The 21350-nt window shown below is 39.7% G+C and overlaps 1 protein-coding gene across 17 annotated transcripts in view; it reads left to right on the forward strand.

Moving 5' to 3' along the window:
- Positions 1-20208, forward strand: part of BBX (BBX high mobility group box domain containing) — a 297925-nt gene extending 277717 nt beyond the window's left edge. For 15 of the 17 annotated variants that reach the window (XM_019975203.2, XM_019975120.2, XM_019975460.2 and 12 more), the window contains 3 exons: positions 7557-7754; positions 9732-9918; positions 14372-20208. In XM_019975203.2, the coding sequence (XP_019830762.2) occupies positions 7557-7754; positions 9732-9918; positions 14372-14459 (473 nt within the window). In that variant the 3' untranslated portion in view covers positions 14460-20208. The remainder of the gene's footprint in view (positions 1-7556; positions 7755-9731; positions 9919-14371) is intronic. The other 2 variants (XM_070787339.1, XM_070787367.1) reach the window with 1 other exon arrangement.
- The last annotated feature ends 1142 nt before the right edge of the window (positions 20209-21350 follow it).

Below are 21350 nucleotides of genomic sequence, written 5' to 3' on the forward strand. Positions count from 1 at the left end.
GGGTTTTTTTGTTTTTAACTTTGCTGCCTTGGGTTTTTAGTTGTGGCATGTGGTGCTGTGCGGGTTTAGTTGCTCCGTGGCATGTGGGATCTTAGTTCCCCAACCAGGGATTGAACCTGTGTCCCTTGTATTGCAAGGCAGATTCTTAACCACTGGGCCACCAGGGAAGTCCCAAATTAGAGGTTTCAAAACTGGAAATATTCAGTATTGCAGCTCACATTGCAAGAGGATGCTCTTGGGAAGTCCAATGGAGCAGCGCAGGGCTCTCCTGGAGGTGGGAGCCCTGCAGAAGTGATTCCTGACCCGGCCTTCCTCCCCAACCCACTGCCCAGTTCCTCTTGACTGTGATCAAAGGGAATGTCCCTGAGGCTTTTGGTAGCCAAAGAAAAGCCCCATATTGACTGGTAAATGTTAGAAGTGCAGATTTTATTTCAAATTTCCCACAGTCATATTTGTGACTTTATATAATTCCTCCTAAGTATTGAACTACAGGTAAATGAAGATTTTGCGGTGGGTAAAAAGCCATACGTCCATTCTTCCCACTGATACTCTTTTCCATTTAGATATTTTTAAAAAGCTGAACATTTTTCCAACGTGTCATGAGGAGTCACTTCATTTGAAAATTAGGAGAGATTTTCATGATGATCTTTTTGATTTACCCCTTTGGTTTATTTACTTATGGCTACAAAGGGGAACTTGATGAACAAGTCCATGTCTCTTGATTCCCAAAGGAATCAAGGAATATACTCTCATTCCTTTGTTGAAAGAGAAAAAATTAAAATACACACGTGGCCTAAACGTGTGTATTTTATACACGTTTTATTAAAAAAACACTCATTTTTAAATATATTTGTCAAAAATATTCAAATTTGAGTTCATCATTAACGTGAACTTTCGTTGTTTGGTTGGCACAGTTCACATGAACTGCATGTCTGCTTTTATGTCATTTTGCTTTTAGAGAAAATGCCAGCAATATGTCTCCTTTCTGACTTATTATTTCACATTCACAGCCTCTATAGAGTATCATTTCTGCACTTTGCTGGCAAACAACATGTGAATTGTTGTGCCACTCTCAGTATTAAATCCTACATCCCTAAATTGATATACATTCACACTTGTGTATTTTAAAAATATGTTCTGCACAGATTTGATAAATGTAAGGCACTGATGCACTATCAGAGGAATCTGAAAGAGGCATTTAAGACAATATTACTCTTTTCTTGAAATGATGCTGTTCTAAATATTTTAATTTTAAAACAGTGAAAACCCTACCTCATCTAAAAGGAGGTATCACAACATGTGCAGGGTGGTAAAAGAGCGAGTAAGTAAGAATTAGGGGATCTGATTCCTAATCCCAGACCTGCCACTAATGCGTGGTTTCTGGTAGGACAGACCCTTTAACCTCATAGGATTCACTCTCCACATTTGTTCTCTATTGTAGAATATGTTTGTTTAGGGGTGAAATAAATGAGAAGGCAGAGTAATACATGAACTGTACATTTCATTTCCCCTCTAACACTTTGATGATTTTATTACTGTGATAACTGTGATATGTGAAAATACCATATTCTGAAGCCCTAAATTTCTGCCATTTGGAGGGCAGAAATGTAAATTAATTTTTAATCTTCTAGGCATCAAAAGGGTTTAGTTGGAAATATTTATTATCTTTGATATTTAATTATATTTATTATTAATGTGTATGGAATGAAACTTTGGCGAATAGGCACTGAAAATTGCATATCTTTTAGCATAGAGTGCAAATTCATTTTACATAGCCAGACAAAAAGGAATCAGATTGAGCCCTGGGAATTAACCAGTAATTTAAAGTGACTTTTTGTTGTTTATTTTTATAACATCCCCTCCATTTTATTGTTCAGGTGGTGACTATGTGATATGTGTCCACGTCATTCCTTGTTAAAACTTCATCTTGGAGATTATTATGAGGACAGAAAAAGGAAACCGTAATCAGGACAGTGTAGCATGTGTAGGCTATCCTGGGCAAAGGTTAGACAGACGTTAGAAGTTTGTAACAGATGCCTATAAATGAAGTATTGATTCCACTGAGGCTACATATGCAGCTGTTAGCTGCTTCTGACTCTGTTAGATGACTTAAAGTTCACTATCCTTTACTTACACTATCCTGAGTACAATTGACTGTGAATTTTCTCCCCTAAAATATTAGAAATTTTCAGGGGTTTAGTAGTCACATCTGAGGTTTAAATGCTAAGCTTATAATTTATAAGCATTTCCCCCATGCTTTTAAAATTCCAAATTGCTGAACCACTTCTTAAACTTGCAAATCATTTAAAAAAAAAAAAAGATTGCCTTATAGGCTAGAATTCAAGGTAAAATTTTCAGAAAAACCAAGGTGACCTCCCTCTGCCACTGTGTTTTCTTTCCACCAAGTTACAGTGTCATAAGTTCATGCTTAAGCTAGAGGTTTCTAATTGTAATAATATTGATGGGGATGATTACTACTTAATATTGTTTTATGTTTCCAGGGGGTTCTCACGTTTACTTTTTGCATAAATGAATCTTAACAGCAGCTCCAGTCAATTTAAGGAGACCTTATCAGCTTCAAATACCTGATAAGGAATTGAAGCCTGGCCAATGTAAACAGGAAGGGAAGAAACCGGCACCAAAGCACAGTGACCGCTACATTTTACATTTTTCAGGCATATCTGGGTAGCCCTCATTTGCTGGAATTATAAGTATTATCTTTTATAAGAAAAAAAAAGAAATCTCAGACTATGTATGTCCATAAAATTCGTTTCTTTGCACTATATAAATGTAATTACAGGGAAGAAAAGTCTAGTTTACAGTTAGATTTTTGAAATATCCACACAGTCAGGCTAACTTGATCTGTCTTCGTAAGTTCAGAGTAGTTGCTTTCTAACTTCAGCAGAGTCCCCCAGGGTCTTAGATAAGGCTCATTCATTTGACTCCTGTGTTCCATTTAGCTTTTGACTGCATTTTCAGCTCATGGGAGATTAACCCATGGCCGTGAGAGTCCAGATTTGGCTATAATAATTTCAGTGCAAGTGTGACTCCTGTAATTGGCATGTGAATTAATGACTCTGGAGCATTTTAATGGCCTCCTGGGGTAACAGTACAAGTGCGATGCTCCTTCACCAAAAAACTGACTCTACATTTTGGGAGCAGAGTTTGGAAAACAAGACAGTCTCTTATTGCCACATTCCTAATGTTACTCCAGGAATCAGCTCACATTATCACTCTCACATGATATGCTCAAAGTGTATTATGATTATTATGGAGTATAAAAAGCAGCTCTGTGGACTTGTTTTGCAGTGCTTGGGTAGGTTTGTGTGTTCAGTTACAAGCCCAAAGAGAAAATGACTAATTTGTTTTTAGAGGACAAAACCTTCCTTTTCTCACATTTCCATTAGTTTAGCGCAGGGGGAGGGGGAGGGGCAGGGGAAAGGAGCAATCTTGCTGTCTTGGTACAGGTCTTTGGGCTGTTCCCCTAAGCTTTTTTCATTTCCTGTTTCTCACCACTGTTGACCTGAAACTAACAGACTGCCAGTTATTTCTGCAGCAAAGATGAGTATATTCTGGATCAGCAGAGAATTTAACTTTGGGGTGTGCAACCATGGTGTGCAAGCCCCGATATGTCAAAGGAAGGAGAGTTTTATAGAGGGGGAAAGAAACTGGGATTGGGAGGGCTATGGTAAATCAAGTGTGTGGCTTTTCATTGTATGAGTCCCAGCCAGGAAAGAAGAAAGGTCTTTCTTCCTGTTGGGCTCTACTATCATCACAAGGCTTGAGAGCTCCCCCTTCTGGTCTCGTGACTGTTTAATTGAGGTTTCTGTTGATTAATTTTCTTGCACCACTAAGCCTTTGTTTTGAATCTTGCAGGTTGGTGGGGAGGACAGTGTATGTAAATCTAGATAAATTGTGTCCCAGTAGACCACAATTTCTACATGTGTTCAGGGTTCCTGCCTGAGATCCTTTAACCAGCTAGTTGGAGAGGATGATAAAAATAGTTTCTCTTTGTTAATGTTGCTGGACTCAGATCTACTGTTCTGTCTCAAACAGCTGTAGTTGACTCTTGAACAGTCATTTCACCCCCCACTTCACCCCTTCAGTCAGAAATTCATGTGTAACTTTACAGCTAGCCCTCTAGGCCCTGCGTATAAGCAGTTTTGCATCTGCAGATTAAACCAGCCGTGGGCTACATAGTACTGTAGTATGTATTAATGTAAAAATATCCACTTACAAGAGGACCTGTGTATTTCAAACTTGTGTTGTTCAAAGTTCAGCTGTACGTCTTTGACTTAGCTTTACCTGCTTTCCCCAATTCTTCTGTGTTAGGAAAGGGTTCTCCCTGAGCACTGACCCTGAAGACTGTCATCGGTCTAGGCCACCAGATAAGACAAGATGTTCTAGGGGTCACCCATGGGTCAGAGCATGGGACAGACTCACTCTGCCCTTTTCCTCTTAGCTACAGGAAGATCACATTACATGCCTTTTTTTTTTATATTGAAGTTTTTTCTTTTTTAAAAAAATTTTCTAATTTGCCTGTGTTGGGTCTTAACTGGCCTGTGAGCTCTTCATTGCAGCCCTTGGGCCTCTCAAGTTGCAGCACATGGACTTAGTTGCCCCATGGCCTGTAGGATCTAGTTCCCGACCAGGGATAGAACCCACATCCCTTGCATTAGAGGGCAGATTCTTAACCACTGGACCACCAGGGAAGTCCCAGATGCCTTTTTCCAGTGTGGATGGTCTACAGGCCCTGTGATTACTTTTCGATCTGACAGTGGTTTAGAGAAGACAGCGTCTGGAGAGGTGGCATTGCCTCCTTTGCAGTGATTTATGAGAACTTCTAGGGCGTTCTCCTTTTTTTCATCTTTCACTTGCCTACAGCCTGATTCATTCCTTTACTATTTCCCAGCCTCCCAATCCCTGTGACCCCATGGTCTACTGGTATCTTGTTGGCCACCTGCCTTTGACCCCGCGGCTCCTTGGCTGCTGGTGTCTGAGCATCCCCCGGTCCCATTGCCTTTAAGGCCTGATTCACCTCCCATTTGCAAACCCTTTGCACCCATACCCTTGGCTTCTTCTGGAAACATATAGGAAAATGAGTAACCACTGGAAAGAAGTTAAAATATCTGAAGTCTCACTGAAAACAAAAAGCTGACAGTCAAGGGAGTCCCACAGTCAAGGCTCTCCCACAGCCTTGAGACACCGGAGCTGACTGGAGAAAACACCGCCAGGACCTTGATTCTAGGCTGTGTGGCAAAATGAAAAGAAGTTTCAGGCTGGATGAGAGGTAGTCTCATCCAGCTTCCATCTTTACATGAGGAAACTGAGACCCCTGGTCCCACAGTTAGTAAATTAAAAAGTCAAGAATAGAATCTTCAGGGACTGATATTTCCATTAGCCCCCTATTGTTGCCATAGAAACCAGGTCATCTTTCCCAACCCTCTTAGCCCTTTTCTGGTGTCCATGCCTTTTCTCTGACCTTTTTGATTCTTTTCTTATACAAGCAGTAATTTGGATTTAATGCACCCTTCATCTTTGGAATCCTGCTACACCCTTATCTCCACAAGTTCTAGATTTTTCTGGGAAGAGGAAGAAAAAGAGAGCAGAGGTTAATGCTTTGTCTGGAAGGTCTATCTGTAATCCAGTGATCATACCAGAGATCACAAGTTTCCCCTTGTAGTCAGAAGGGACAACTGATCGGCCTAGATAAGAAACTAGACTTTGAAGCTTATGAATATCCAATGACGTTATTGTAAACTCAGATTTTGGCTTCTTTATATAGGAGGCTTGAATTTCAGGGCTAATGCAGAGTCATGAAACACTTTTGGAGTGTTTCTGACCAAATTATCTTTTTATTTTGCTGGTAGTTTTCATTGAAGTTTAAACTAAAAAAAAAATTTTTTTTAATGCATATATACCACCACTGGCCTATGTGAAGCTAACTGCAAAGTATCAATATTCCACAACTGACCTGATCAGATCTATAATTTAAAAGGAGCCTTCTTCCTAATTTTTAATTACTTGCTTGAAAAGATGTTTGGGAGCATTGCCAAATAGTTTTTGTTTGTTTGTTTGTTTTTAAGTAACTGTTATCTTAAGCCTGTCCACACACAGATGTCTATTATGCAATAATATAGCAAGACCAAGCCACAAATCATGATATGATTTCTGCTTTTTACATTGTTTCTCTTGATGTGATTGAAATGATATCCCACTTGTTTGGAATAGGAAGCCTGGTTTCAAATGCTTAAGGGCAAAATTGTTACTGATTTGTAGCCTCCTTTCTCAAGGCTGCACCTAAACCCATTAGGGGGCTACATTAAAATTTTTAAATGAAGCCTATATAAGTATTTATATCAATAAATGCATTTTTTCACACCTTGAGTTATTTCTTGTGCTGTGTTCCTTTTATTTTAGCTTGTCTTTCTACATTACATATACTGTGTTATTTCCAATGTCTGCCTTCTTATCCACCTTTTAATAAGCACCTGCAGATGCCCTCCAAGTTGATTTCCTGACCCACACTCCCCTTCTTTTTGTCAAAAACAGTTTCTAGAACTGTCTTAAGAGATTGGACAGTTAAAAATGGAAAGATGCCTCTTTCTCCCAGTCAGGAAACTTGACTACAAAGAAATACTCCTAAATGCTTTTTGTACTCATATCTGCATCTTCCTGTCTTAATTTAAATTAAAGGGGGAGGGAGAGGGACAGACTCCTAAGGAAATAAATAACGAAGAGACACAGCATTCCTGACCCATTTGAACTGGGAGCAAGGTCTTTGGTGGCAAATGTGTTCCTTACTCTTGACACAGTGACTAATAAGATACAAGTGCGTGCTATTAAGTGATTCGCTGATGTTACAATTAGAAAACCTGAAACTAACATTTCAGGGAATTCCGCTGACATGTACTTTATTAAATTATCTCCCTAAAGCACATTATCTTGTCCTTGAATTCTGCCAATGGGAGAGTTTCATTACGAGCTAGCTTCATCAGTGTTTGCCAGGTCCTTCTATTATGCACTCAGTATGCATAAAAGAAGATCAGGTCTCACAGACAATTTCTTTTCTCATCAGTCCAACCTGGAGGTTGAAAACAAATATAAGTGTAAATTTAAGAAGCACGTACTTAACCTCAGTATCCGCAGAAGGAAAGAAACTTCTTTTATCTGGTAGACTAGTCTCCAGACTAGCTGGTCAAAAGTATCTCAAATAGGGATCGTGGTCATGTGTGCGACTTGTCTGTTGGGACACAGTTTATTCATATTTACACACACTTATCCACCCCACAACCTGCAAGATCCAAACACTTAGAAAATGTTACTCCACTAGCCTCTTAGTACAGTATTCTGTTGGGGGTACAGAGGGTATCCTATTCTGTACTTAATATTTAAAGAAATATTTGTTTAAAATTATGGTCAATATTTCTTTTTTCCCTCAGTACTTTGAAAACTTTAAGTTCTCGTTCAAATGGGTCGGACATTTAGAAATGTTTCCTTCTACAAGTAACACTTGTGTTTTTGTGTGTAACTGTATATGGTTTGTCCTGTTGCAGCCATATTTTCAGAAGACAAAAACACCACAGAGCCTGCTTATAAGGTTAAAAATGCCCTATCCATTCCCAACACTCCAGAGCCAACAACAACTCAAGAACCCTTGGTGGGCAGCCAAAAGAGAAAAGCAAGGAAAACCAAGATCACACACCTTGTCAGGACAGCAGATGGCCGGGTGTCACCAGCAGGAGGCACTTTGGGTAAGAAAAGGAAGTGCTTAGACAGAAAGGACCGGAGCAAGCAAGGGGCCACCATGGCCTCAGTGGCCAGAAAGTGACTCTAAGCCAACTGTGGGTCCTCCCCGAAAAGTAGGTCTGCTCTGTGGGTTCTCTCTCAGGGTCTCCTTGAGAACTGGTTTCCTGCAGACTTCTAAACATACATGTTCTGGTCTCTGTGTTAAAATCATAGGTCTTTTCCCAAGAGCACATCCAGAGTTCCTAGGAAGAAAAGGTAGCTTTTAGTACTGTTATCTGCCCTGTCTTTCTCAGCTTGCACAACCACAGATTCTTATGTAAATTCCCAAAGATCTGAGACTTTTAAAAGTACTGGATGAATCTTAGTCCTTGGTTCACTATTTAAGTCATTACAAGCCGGATCATGGGGTATGTAAACCCCCGAATTAAGAAAGCAAGTATCCCACACATCCTATACAGCTGATTCAGACCACGAAAGGAGCCTGAGAATGCTTCTCGATTTCTTGGTTCTCTAGGCTACTCGGTAACCAGATATTAACTTTCAGTGAGTTTCTCCATTTTCATTTGTGGCCTGTGGTCTGTTTGCCGTGTGGCGGCCTCTGTGGGAATTGCCTCGAGGGACCCAGGTTAAGGAATGGTGTCGAGAGTGACACTGTGCTTCCCCCTCACGTCTTGGGGTGCTCCACCAGCAGAGCATTAGTGGTGTTAGCCATTGCCATTCTGCCTTTCAGTGCCTCCAGCATCTCATTCTATCAGTGCTGAAGGAGGTGTTCCCTCCTCTCCCCCGATCCAGTTTCCAGAAAAAGGTCAAAGGCCCATAGGAATGGACCTTAAAAAAAAATTCACTTAAAAAAAAATTTTAAGTGAATGATCTTTGAGGGTGATATTTATAAATATCTGATTTAGGTTAATCCAGTTGGTGGACTCATTGTATGGTAAGATAGAAATTAGAAGTCACTTAGTGGATTTTGTGCACTTGTGTTTTACATATGTAGATTGTTAAACCTTAAAGCATGTTAAAGACCCCTAGTTCTACTGTTATATAGGAAGTGAAGCTCACAGAGGTTGAATTTTGTTTCAGAATATATTGAACTACTAAGTGTAGGGTAAGGACTAGAATCTAGTTTTCCTGATAATTAGCCTAGAAGCTCTGCTCTCCTTCCTTATCCATTCTGGATTCTGTTCTGTCATTTTCATATTGTTTAAGTTGTTATAGCTTCTGTTTTGCTTGTAGGAGGAGTGAAAGGTTTTTAGAAAACATTCCCTTTTATGTGGAAAAGCATATAGCACTGTCATGTTCTAATATATGACATTTACAGCCTTTATCAGTTACTTTCTGTAGGTAAGCTGTTTTTTGAAAAATGATGAGGATTCCTCCCCCTCCTCCTCATGTGTAAGGGCTGCATAATGAAGTGCAATCATTTCCAGCCCGTGTATTGGTATAGCATTTCAGCCACCTCTTCACAAATACCAGAAGGCCCTTTGTCTCCCTTGCAGAAGGTCTTCAAAACAAACAGTGTAGGATCTCACTGGGATTAGTTAGGCCATTCTAAGTATTGGTAACTCAGCATGCGTAGTAGGTGTGCTGTGGCGTCATCAGAGTATTTGGTCAGTTGAGTTTTGCAGGGCCATTTTACAGCATTCCTTGGCCCCTGTGCAGAAGTCCCTTGGGTTTTACTCTGACCAAGGCCCATTTTTCCCCTCTCTGTCCAAGACTGACCTATTCTTTGACCTTGGATAAAACACAGCTCCTCTGCTCGGCTTCAGGGCATAATGCTGCTTGTGGTTGCAGCTGAGCTCAATAAAAGTTTTATTCCCATGGAAGAAGAGATTCTGTAACAGCCTTAATATTCCATGGATGACAGAAGTGAGCAGGAAAGCATATTAGCTCATTTCACATTGTCTGGCACTGAGTTTTCTGTGTCCCTTCTCCGAAGAAAACAGAGCGATCCTCTCTCATGATGAATTTCCCTTCCGATGCAGATGACAAACCAAGGGAACAACTGCAGAGGAGTCTCCCTAAGGTGACTGAGACAGGCTGCAGTGATGAATGCTCACACAATAGGGAGGCCGCAGAGACGCGGAGCAGCACCCCAGAGATGCCGGCCGTGTCCGCCTTCTTCAGCCTTGCCGCACTGGCCGAAGTGGCCGCCATGGAGAACGTGCACAGGTTAGCGGTGGGAAGCCTCGCTGCCCTGAGGCCTGGGGGTCCCGTTCAGCTTTACCCCTTTCACAGAACATGGGTGGAGACCATAACATGCAAACCCAGCTCATCCCTTCTGATGTGATTGGTGATACTTTCCACAATGACTGGGGTTCGGGAGACTATTGTTTACCACGTGTTTCTATTTAGCCGTGCAGGAAAATATAAGGGAGTACGCCAGCCAAGAATTTTACTTTGAATATAGTTTATTCTGTGACTAAGCTTCATTTCTGAAGAGTCCTGAGAGAGCAGAGAGCAGCAGTATTATCTAATCATTGGAGTTTTAGAGGCAAGTCTCAGACCTGGGTTTGAGTGCAGCGTCTGTCAGCTGAAAACTGTAAGGAAGACCTTGAGCAAGAGCATTCACTTCTCTGTCCTCTGTTTTTTCTTCTGTGCAATGGCTGTAAGTGGTTCTCCTTTCATAGAGATGTACTATAGAATAAATCTAGTGTCCCAGGCCTAGCATATGGCAACACCCCCACTGAGGATGGCGTCAGTGGTTCCAGCGGAAGAGAAATGTGTGGTTTGGGAAAAAGAGCATCTCACCATCTGACTCATGGCAGGCACAAGGCCTGAATTTATCTTAAGCAACCTGTGTTTATTAGTCATTCATTTCTCTGGGCCTCAGTTTTCTCATCCTCCATTTAGCATAATGATATCCCCAAAGAATCACACAGTTGTAAGGAATCAGACGAGATCAGATGTGAAAGCCTTCTGAACTCAGTAAAGCCCCACAGAAAGTTATCAAGTTCTAAGTATATAATTGAGTGTTCTGCTATTTAATGGAACATTTGGGAAGGTAAGAAAGTCTTTTGTAAATTCAGGTATTTCATATTTTTATTCAAAATGGATTACCCGCAGATGAGTTCCTTTCTTAGGTTTTCAGTCTTCATCCCAAAAGTGCTTGAAATCCAGCCCAACTTCTTTACCCACCCACAATGGTCAGGCATCATTCTCTTTCATCTTTCATATCCAGGTTTAGGAAAGTTGCTCAGTCATGTCCAACTCTTTGCGACCCCATATAGTCCATGGAATTCTCCAGGCCAGAATACTGGAGTGGGTAACCTTTCCCTTCTCCAGTGGATCTTCCCAACCCAGGAATCAATCTCCTGCATTGCAGGTGGATTCTGCAGGTTTAGGAGTCCCTGATGAAAGTTTTCTTTGTGTCTTGCTCTTACCTATCATATTACAGTTCTAGTACTTCCTCACAAATAGCCTCTAGACATTTCCAAGAAGTCAAATTCCTTTTCATGTGTACACTGCAAGTGCCTAATAGCAAGTGAATGGTGACAGGCATTGTTAAAATCTGCTCAGGTCTCTGAGGGGGATAACACACAGACATTTCTCTGCTTGTGGCGTTTCACAGTTGAGCACAGAGGACAAACTCATAATGCATGCCCAAAGAATTAAATATGTGCCTGCGTGTTATTAAGTGCCCTCATAAATTGTGGAAATAAGAGGTCATATAAGAATTCAGTGGCGGGGGGGTCATAATTCAGAGCTCAGGAAGAGCGACCACACAGTCACCCTTGCTGGGCCATGACAGGTCACACCTCTGCACTGTTAACCTACACACCCCCACCCCTGCCCCCATGGCTTGCGGTGCAGCAGAAAGCGGCAGCCTTTCCACTCCCACCTCTACCTCCCTTGCTGCCCTGTGTTCATGTGCAGTTGCTTACTCCCATCCACATAAGCCCACTTCTTGCCTTTGCACATCCTCCTTCCCAGTGAACTGCTGCTCCTCCTTCAGTCTGTCTGTCCTTTGTCCTCGTCTCAGTCTTCCTCTGAAGTCCTGCACAGTCTCTGTACACACCCCTCTTAGATCAGTTGCCACTCAGGGCTGTAGTTATTGTTTGATGTCTGCTTCCTTCCATTGCACTTTGAAAGCAAAGCACCAGTTTTATTCTCCATGTACACAACTTCCTTAGTTCCTGTTACATCAGGAATGACTGGACATATGGTCAAATGAATGAGTGACTACCCAAGTTATCTAAGAGGCACAGGAAAAAATGATTTGAGTAGAAGTTCTTCTTTTTTGTTTAACACATCCCATTGGAAAGAATAATATTGCTTATTAGAGTTTTCACTATCAACATAACAAATGGTTAGTGTTCTTAACATCCAGAAAGACAGCTAGCTCCTCCTGGGGAATGTTAGTTGTAACTCTAGCCCTTACCTGTTAAAGCAGAGTTACCAGCCTTCCCTCCATGGACAGGCTTAACGTAATTGTACCTGGGTTGCACATTAATTAATTATTGCTTCAGGATCACCTAGTTCATAATTTAAAAGGTGGTCCACAGAGTTAGGGGTAAATATATATTACTTGCATTCTTGTCACAAGAAATCTTAATATTGGGTTCAGAAACCCAACATAGACAAACAGTTTTATAAACCACAGGAAGTAGGAAATTGAAATTAACCTTTGTTGAGAGCCTATTTATTTACTAGAAATTTTATAAGAACAGAAGCTCATTAAATTTATTCTTAAAATTAGCTCTGCCAGGTGCATCTTTTTTAGTTACATTTGAATGATGGTACAGGCAGTTAATTAACTCGCCAACAGCACACAGCTAAACCAAGTCAGGATCTGAATCCAAGTCTTTGAATCCCTGTGTCTTAGCATTTGCTCAAGAATGCTGCTTATGCAAGCATCCGTCCTGTCCTAGAGAGTCCTGAGGAATGTCACTTGACCTGCCCCTGGGAACTGGAGCCACCTCTTGGTGGCAGCCACATCATACCTCTACTTGGGCTCAGTAGTCAAGAATCTGCTTGCCCATGCAGGAGATGGGGGAGATGTGGGTTTGATCCCTGGGTCAGGAAGATGCCCTGGAGTAGGAAATGGCAAACCACTCCAGTATTCTTGCCTGGAATATTCCATGGACAGAGGAGCCTGGGAATCTACAGTCCATGGGGTCACAAAGAATCGGACATGACTGAGCGACTGAGCGTGCACGTGCACACACAAGCTGGGCTATCAACCCAATTTCTCTCTCCCCCTTGATGTCTTTTTTTTTTTTACTGTACTCTTCATCTTTCACTTTTTTTCTTTGTATGTTGCCTTTTCCAATACTTATTAAAATATTTTTGGCTTTTGTAATATTGTTACATATTCAATCTTAAAAGTAAATACCATTTTAATTTCATCTTTCTTGAACAAAGAGTTGGACATATTGAACAGTTGGTTCTTAAGCATCCCCACATGAATAAACAGATTAATCCAGAGGTTTGATTATAACACGTTTTGTTTTTCTAAAAAATTCCTATATCTTAAGATAACTGATCATTAGATTCTGAAATCCCAAAATGTTGCATTTATAGATATCTATATTAATTTTCTTTTTTGTGCACCAAGAGAAAGAAACTTGGATATAGTTATGGAGAGACACAGTTTGAATTTTAAAATTGCTCCTCTTATTTCGCATAAGCTAAAGATACTGTATTAAAGTGGTCAATCCAGTGAAGACATTGCTGCATGCCCCCGTATTTTCAGCGGTGCATCTGCCTTACTGAGGCTCGAGAAGCCTGTTAGGAAATGTCACAGATGTGCCCCATCCTGTCTTTTTAGAATGAGAGGCTCTGTAGACTCTACCAAGAAATGTTCTTATAACCATGAAGCAAGTGGCATTTTTCTTCCTACTCATTAAAAAAAATAAAAATAAACTATTTGATGTAGATCCAATCCAAATGATAAGCATTTCCATGAATTTTTAACGTCTTGTCTAGAGTTCTTTCTCCATATGTATAGATTTTGGCTCAAGATGACTGAATTTTCTCACACACTGAAATTCAGAGTTGGTCCTCCCCTTCTTCCCTGTACACTCTCCCTCCATATGCCTTTGAGACTTCTCTTTCATGAGGAGAGCATCACTGTTTTCTTTTCATTCATTTTTCAGTCACAGTTCACCTCTCTTTGCAGAGGCCGACCCTTTTATTGGCCTTAAATTTTGAAATTGGGCCTATTATTGTATATCAAGAAATGAGTCTGAAGGTTATCAGTTAGTATAGGATAGCCTCCCCCTTGGTCAAGTCAAGGAAAGGAATGTGTTCTTTTTTAGTATAAGAAGATCCAAAGGAACATTGCCATCCTGAAACCATCACCCTTGACTGAAAGTTTTCTACTTCTTAGGTAATTTCCCCAAATTTGTTGGTGCCTCGGGTTTTATCTCTACATAGCAGAGGTGCTTATTTGAGGGCAGAGAGTGTTGTTGAGTTGTGTGAGAGGAATTGAGATAAGAAACCCTTAAAAAAGAAACATAAAGATGCTTTAAAGCCGTTTTAATTAAAAGGCATAAGTAGTATAGCAGTAGCATCTGTTAAACAAGATATATTGGAAAGCATTTGTTGGTCATTCATCATCCTCTCTTATTTCTAATAACATACTCTCAATAAGTGATTTCTCTCTTTTCCTCTTGTTTTACAGAGGTCAGAGGTCAACTCCACTCACCCATGATGGACAGCCAAAAGAAATGCCACAGGCTCCTGTACTTATTTCCTGCGCTGACCAGTGAAGCGCCCTTTAATTGTAAAACATTGTGCTTTACCTACTACCCTAGCCTTGTCTTTACCGAGGGATGCTAGTGAGTCCATGTGGTGGAAAATAGACTGCAAACAAGTGCTTGTTGCCCTCCATGGCCCAGATTCACTTGAAGCAGAAGTTGGCACCCTGGGCCAGTTTTGTTCTCTCAGAACCCAGAATCTTTGAGGGTGATGTGATCTGTCTGATACTGAGCAGAAACAGGATGATCTAGAGCTTTGCTTTCTATTGAAGGCTTTTGATGGTAACAGGTGGTAACTTGGTAAAAGGCTGCCTTTACTGTAGCTCATCCAGCATCTCTTTTACCAACCAGAGAGTGTGAAACTAGTTTCATATATTACCTAGTTATTCTTTCAAAACAAAAACAAAAAAACAACAAAAAAAGCAAAAACTGACGCACTGCACTAGTTATTATTAGATATTCCTAGTCTTTTTTGTACATGGAGATTTAAGTTCTAAGATGGTTTATATAATAGGTTATACCTACATTTATATTGTAGAATAATATTAAAATGCCTGTTCAAAGACTCCCAAGCAGCAGGGGCAGGCAGATGTACCATTGTTAGCGGTGTATGCTCGGCCTCGTGGTCCCTATATCCTGCACTTTTATATTTGCCACCAGAGTGGTAGTTTGCTGGCAAAAAGAGAAAGAGAGGAAAAAAAAATTACAATTCTTGCAAGCTGAATTTTTTTTTTTTTCTTAGCCTTGAGTGACCAAGAAGAATTTGCTTGGGGCAAATTGTGGCAAATATTTTCCCAGACAGGGGAAAAGTCCTGCAGATTACAAATGTTTTCATGCCTTGAGGATTCTTTTTATTTTCTACACAGGGGTCTGAGTAACCAATGGATCGTTCATACAGACAAACAAAAAAAAAAACTATTATTCAGAAGTGACCTTAGTATTAACTTCACTATTCTGAACACATTGAAGACACTCACCTCATGTGGACTTTGAGCTACAGACCTTTTACATCCATCCCAGACAGACTGGACGGGTAGCAATTGCTATGCACAGCCTAATTGGCACAGCAGGTTTTTAGAGCCATTTTGAGTTTTTGTGATTACGGAGGTATTGAGTTAAATGGTGAGGGAGGTGTGCCTGACCACAGTGGGACTCGCAGTCATAGATCCACCTGCAAGTTTCCTGCTTCTTTTTTGTGTTTTGTTGCTTTTGAACAGAAAACCAACCATACATATGCCAGTGCCAAGTGGATTAACTGGCTTAGAACATCCAGCATATTGACTCCACCGCCTGACGTTCACAGTGTCTTGTTTCTTAGCAACAGATGCAAAGTGATAAATCAGAATTAGTCGGCGGCTACACATTTTACAGGGTATTTGTTCCATAGCACAAAGTATTTCCCCACTCTTGCATCACAGCACAAACTACCAAATTTTAATTATTGGATTCCAGCAATAATTTTTATTGGTTTTCAAACTGGCGGAATTTTGATAGTGTTAGTTCGAGTTTGAAGCTTTTGAATTAGCTCTCTAAATGGTGACCGTTTACAAGGTTTTATCTAGCTTTCTTATTTATACTTGACTGAAATGTAATGAAGACTTTTTTTTCTAATCGTAATTTGACCTAATAGCCATACAAAAAATGACTCTATTAGTACTGACTAGGTTTAGCTTTTCACGGTTGTAGATACTACTTCAGTTTCGGTGCTGGAAAATATGTACACCATACTAACAGAATTGAAAAAGGATAGAGAGAATGGGGGTTTTTCTTTAAAGCAGTTAAAGAGGGCAGCAGAACTTTGGAATGGTGTCCTCAAAAATACATATTCTTTGTGAACATGGAGGGAGATGGAAGTAGAAAGTAAGGTTAATCAGAGATTAAAAACTTAACCCCATTCACATAGACATAAATCAGGTGAGCAGCCCCAGATTTTAGCATAATGTTTTTACTATGATGCTGTTTTATTAATATTTTCTAAATTTCAAAACACAAAGTAAATGTTTAAAAATTGCTGGGTCCTAGTGTTGGTGGCTGTTGGAGTCTTTGGCCCACTTGCTAGCAGTGATGTAAAAATTATTAGCTAAAATCCAAAAACAATTAAAAATCAAAAAATTTTTGGTGCAGAACATGCACCTTGACAATGGTACTAACTTATTATTCTCTAGAACACGTTAGAATAGATCTATTTTTGCCAGAGCCCCCTCCTTCCTTCCAGTCCTCCGATTACATTTCACTAGAGTTCCTTAAGAGATTGCTGTATATTCATGGGACCTTTTTTTAAAAAGAAGCGAAACAAATGATTACTTTTTTCTATGTGATTAATATATCTTACTTGATCTGCTTTTCCTAAACCTCAGTGGCTTTTCCCTTAGGCTGGGGTGGGGGTGGAGGGCAACCTACTGGATATGACTGTTTTCAGATACTTTAAAAAAAAACTTTTTGTAGAAATGCTTAATTTTTAAGCGGTTAGGCACTGAGAGTAGCAGAAATCCTGCAAAGCTTTATAGTCCTCTAGACACTCGCCTTGTTGTTTCTCTGAGCAAAGTCTTGATTTCAATAATAGTGCTTTTCTCATGCCCTGAATCCACTGGAGAAGGGTGTTGGTGTTTTCAGGTAATAACATTTGTTAGCACAAGTATTTCAGACCAACATGTAGTAACCCTCCCCCCATTTATCATTTTCATTTCACTTCTTGCATTCTTTTTTATTTTGGAAAATCATATTGCTATGGTGTGTACCTTAATCTGCCAGCAAACACCATCTACACTAACATTTGTCCCACAAGCATCCTCGAGAAAAAGTTGTTGCACCTTATGTATATCTCAAGCAAACCAAAATATGATGCTCTTCTGCTTTGTTTTATTCTAAATTGTTGTATCATATCTTTCTGAAACCATTCTGAATCTAGTTGAAATTATCAATATTTATGCTTTTAACCTTAATTTCTGGATTCAAACCTGTATATAAATCTTCTGAAAAACAAAAAAAAATTGTCCTAGCCCTTCTCTGTAATGCTGGAAGTGGATGATCAGTCTCAGATGGAGACGCAGTACTGTTCCAGTTTTCTTTAGCCTTTTATTTATTTAGTTATTCTGGGTATTTTCCTATGTAATTTTGAAGTGTGTAGAGTATATAATAGTAACTGAAGCTACAGCTCCAAGAAGCTGGGTGGAAAGAAAGAAAATACTGTAAGACATCCTTTTTAAGTTTTTATTTGTTTGGATAACTATACTGAGATAAGGAAAAAGAAAAATGTCCTACAGCTACATTGAAGATACAGGTTCTTAACCCCAAATTAAGTTAGTTCCCAGATTTTAGATCAAAGTTGCTAATTAATTAAAGCCCCCTTTTTTATAAAGGATATGTCATACTCTCATAATCCTGACAGTCTTTTCCCCTCAAGTATTGGAAATATATTTATTTAATTCCATCAGATGAGCTTTCTACCAATGCCCCCTCAAACCCATGTTGAACTCATCCCCATGTTATCACTGTTATTCTAGTTCCTGCCATTAAAACTGCTGCAGAGGAAAAAAGTGATGGAACACTATGAACAAAAAGGAGCATTTGAACTAGTCTGTTTATTCAGAATCCAACTTGTTTAATCCCCGTCGTTCTCTTACCAAGTCAGATGCTACCCTGACTGAGTCCTAGAAAATTTTGTTTGCACTCTGTAGTCTTTGGCTCATCATATGGAAATGTTTGCACCTATGTAAAATCTCAAGCAAATTGTAAATCGATAACAGCACTAGGAGTAAGCTGAAAACCGAATGACATGTTTTGTTTATGCAGCACGGGGTGAGGGCTGGGGGTTATCAAGGAAGTCTGTTCCAAGTTTGGCGTTTGGCATTAATGTGAAGCAGTGGGACCAATGCTGCCTGCTAACTACTGTACGAATCCTCTGTGTCCTGAAGACCAGCAGCTGGAGGCCGGCATCCATACAGCAAAGGGGAAACAGCGCCACTTCACCGGGGAAAAGGAATTCATGCAAGGCCTGGAGTCATCATTTGTAAAGGGAGAGTCGGGGTGTGCGCAATGCTGTGAGGAGGCTCACCTTTGATTGCAGTGCTCCACAGAGCCCTCAGATAAGGCCAACCCTAATGGGCTACCTCGGCTTTAACAGTTAATTTCAGTAAGTCCTGTTTCCAAAGTTTGTCTTTTTTTTGCTTCCACCTTCAGTGCCACTATTTTCCACTGCAGTGTTTAGACTGGCAAACCACCTTCTCCAGAGAGAACAATGTGTTGCTGAAAATGGGCAGCAGAAGCCAATGCTTTTACATTTGACCTACAAAGTATTCAGAGTGACTGCTAGGTGGGAATTAAAATTTAGCCTTCCCCACATAGGACCTTGTTTTTGCACCTTGTAAAGAGTGTACTAATTGTTAATTAGGTGTTGCTTTTATTTATACAAGTATTCCCAAAGAATTAGATTTGGATTTTGTTTTTATTGGAGTTTGGGGATTTTTTTTTTTAAAGTATCTTATTTAGATCGACTAACATCATACTTACAATATAAAAAAAAGAAACAGTTTTCAGTTCATCTTAACAGATCTGTCTGGTGAAGTAGTCAGGATTTGATGGACTGCTTTACTTTCATTTTGGAAACGATAGTGAAGTTTAGTACACCCCATATTACATAATCCTGTCCTTTTCACTGGTGACATCATCTTCCTCACATGATAGAAAAAGAAGCAACAAAAGAGTAAACAAGGCAGATCCGCTTGATTCCCCTCACACACCTTCATCCATGCGTTCCTTAAAAATGCATAAATACACATTTTCTTCACACATACAAAAAAGCTTCCTCTCATGGCCAAATTGTATTTGTGGTGGTATGATTTATACTAATAATTGAAAAGAAACCTTGTGCTTAGAACTTTGCTGGCCACTGTTTTCTTGTTGCAGCCAGTGGTCAAAATTGATCCTGCCCTTAAATTGATTTTTATGCACAGAACCTAGTTATTGTGAACATTACTACTCTTTCCAAAGATTTTCTAATAACTTGGGCCAGAAGTGGTTACCGAGTAACACAGACCTAATTCAATGCCTCCATGCCCTCCCTCCGCACAGCAAGTCTTACCTCACAAGCTCTAACCTAAATCACAGAGGCGCATGTTTCACAGACAAACAGTTTCACAGACAAACAGTGACCTTCCTTTGCCGCCCCGGAGGGGTGGTCACGTCCCCTGCCACCTCACGTTAGTGCCTCAGCTCCTAGCAGCAGAACTGGGGGAGGGGAGGTTTGTGATCTGGAGCTCAGCATATGCTTGGCAACATTTTTCTCATTTCATTAGCACTAAACAAGTCTTGCTCTCAGGAATTTGTCAGAAAGGAATAAAAACCACCTGAGATTCCACATACCAGATTATGAACTTTTCTTACAGGTTTGAATTGCTTACTTACCTGTCAAAAATTAACCACAGCTTCATTTGACCACCGGATCTTAAGTCTGTTGACAGTTTTCAGCATGACCGAATCGCTCATTTTTTTGCTTTCAGAAATTGGCTTGGTTCTCTTTAGAGTTGGTGTAAACATGCCATGTAATAAATGATTTCCACTTAATGGTACAACAGAATTATTGCTTTCTTAGATGTATGTGTAGTAAGAGTCAATATACACATTTATATAATTTCTTTCTTCAAAATCTTATACTTAATTTGATATTTCTAAAAATTGCACATGTAAGTCATGTGTATAACATGCTAAAGTACTTTAACTGTGATCTTAAAACTGAATAAAAATATTTAATAAAAATTTGAAATATTTTAAAGATATTATTTAAATATATATATATATATTTTTTTTTTTTTTTTGGTTCAAACTACTGACCATCATGTATATGCCTTCAGTATACCATTTCCACTAAAAACTAGTAAGGAAAATACTTTAATACAAGTAAGACCTCTCAGCTATTTTAGAATGTCATATGACGGTCTCCTTGAAACTCTACCTGAGATCCACCACTGTCTGAGCAGCCTTGGTTGCTTTCCCTAACATGCAGAGCAGAGGTCATCCCTACAGAAGGAAGAAGAACGCTTCAGTCCACGTGCAGAAGAGCCGCCTTGGAAAGTGTGACCTAAGCACACTGTCTTTCCCCGAACCAGTATAATGATTGGAATAGTATCATTAAGACAGTAGTATAAACACAGACCTCAACTTTGCTGAATAGGATGTTCCTGAGACCTAAAACCTTGGATATCCTGGGTTGTGTTTTTTTTAACCCTTTGGAATGGCACATGAGTCCACATGAGCACAAACGGTATAAATATTGGGTTGGCCAAATGGTTCATTTCTGTTTTTCTATAACATGGAAAAACCCAAATAGACTTTTTGGCCAACCCAAATCCATATATAGTATGATTATGTCACAGCTGTTTGCATTCAGACAGATTGGGCTCCAAAGTGTGGGTCCACCCATTTACCATTAGGTTTCTTAACCTCCCTGAATCACACTTCACTTACCTAAATGATGGTAATAATACCTTCTTAACACCACTACTGGGATAAAAAGGCAATATATATGAATATGTTGGTGTGGGGCATTGTAACAGAAATGCCCATTAAGTGGTAATTGTTACCTATATTTATTCCAACTTGAACGTTGATATGTTAGTGTATTCAAAGGAGATGCTAAGTATAACTTAATCTTCAAAATGAACTTCTAAGGCCCTGATAACCTTGGGGTAAGGTGTTAAAGGAGATTTCACATAATAATAGGTTAATTTCACATAGCTAATTCATACTTGTGTATGTAGTACTGTTAAGATTTTTCTATAAGATCAGTCTGCCTAATGAATTATATTTTCTAATACTCAGTGCACTTCCTTTGCATTATCGAGAATAAAGTATATTAGGGGGAATACCATGCCAAAGAATATAAGTTGAGTTAGAAAAAAGGATGAC

The sequence above is a fragment of the Bos indicus genome, chromosome 1 (assembly GCF_029378745.1).
Source record: "Bos indicus isolate NIAB-ARS_2022 breed Sahiwal x Tharparkar chromosome 1, NIAB-ARS_B.indTharparkar_mat_pri_1.0, whole genome shotgun sequence".
Taxonomy (NCBI): Eukaryota; Metazoa; Chordata; class Mammalia; order Artiodactyla; family Bovidae; genus Bos; species Bos indicus.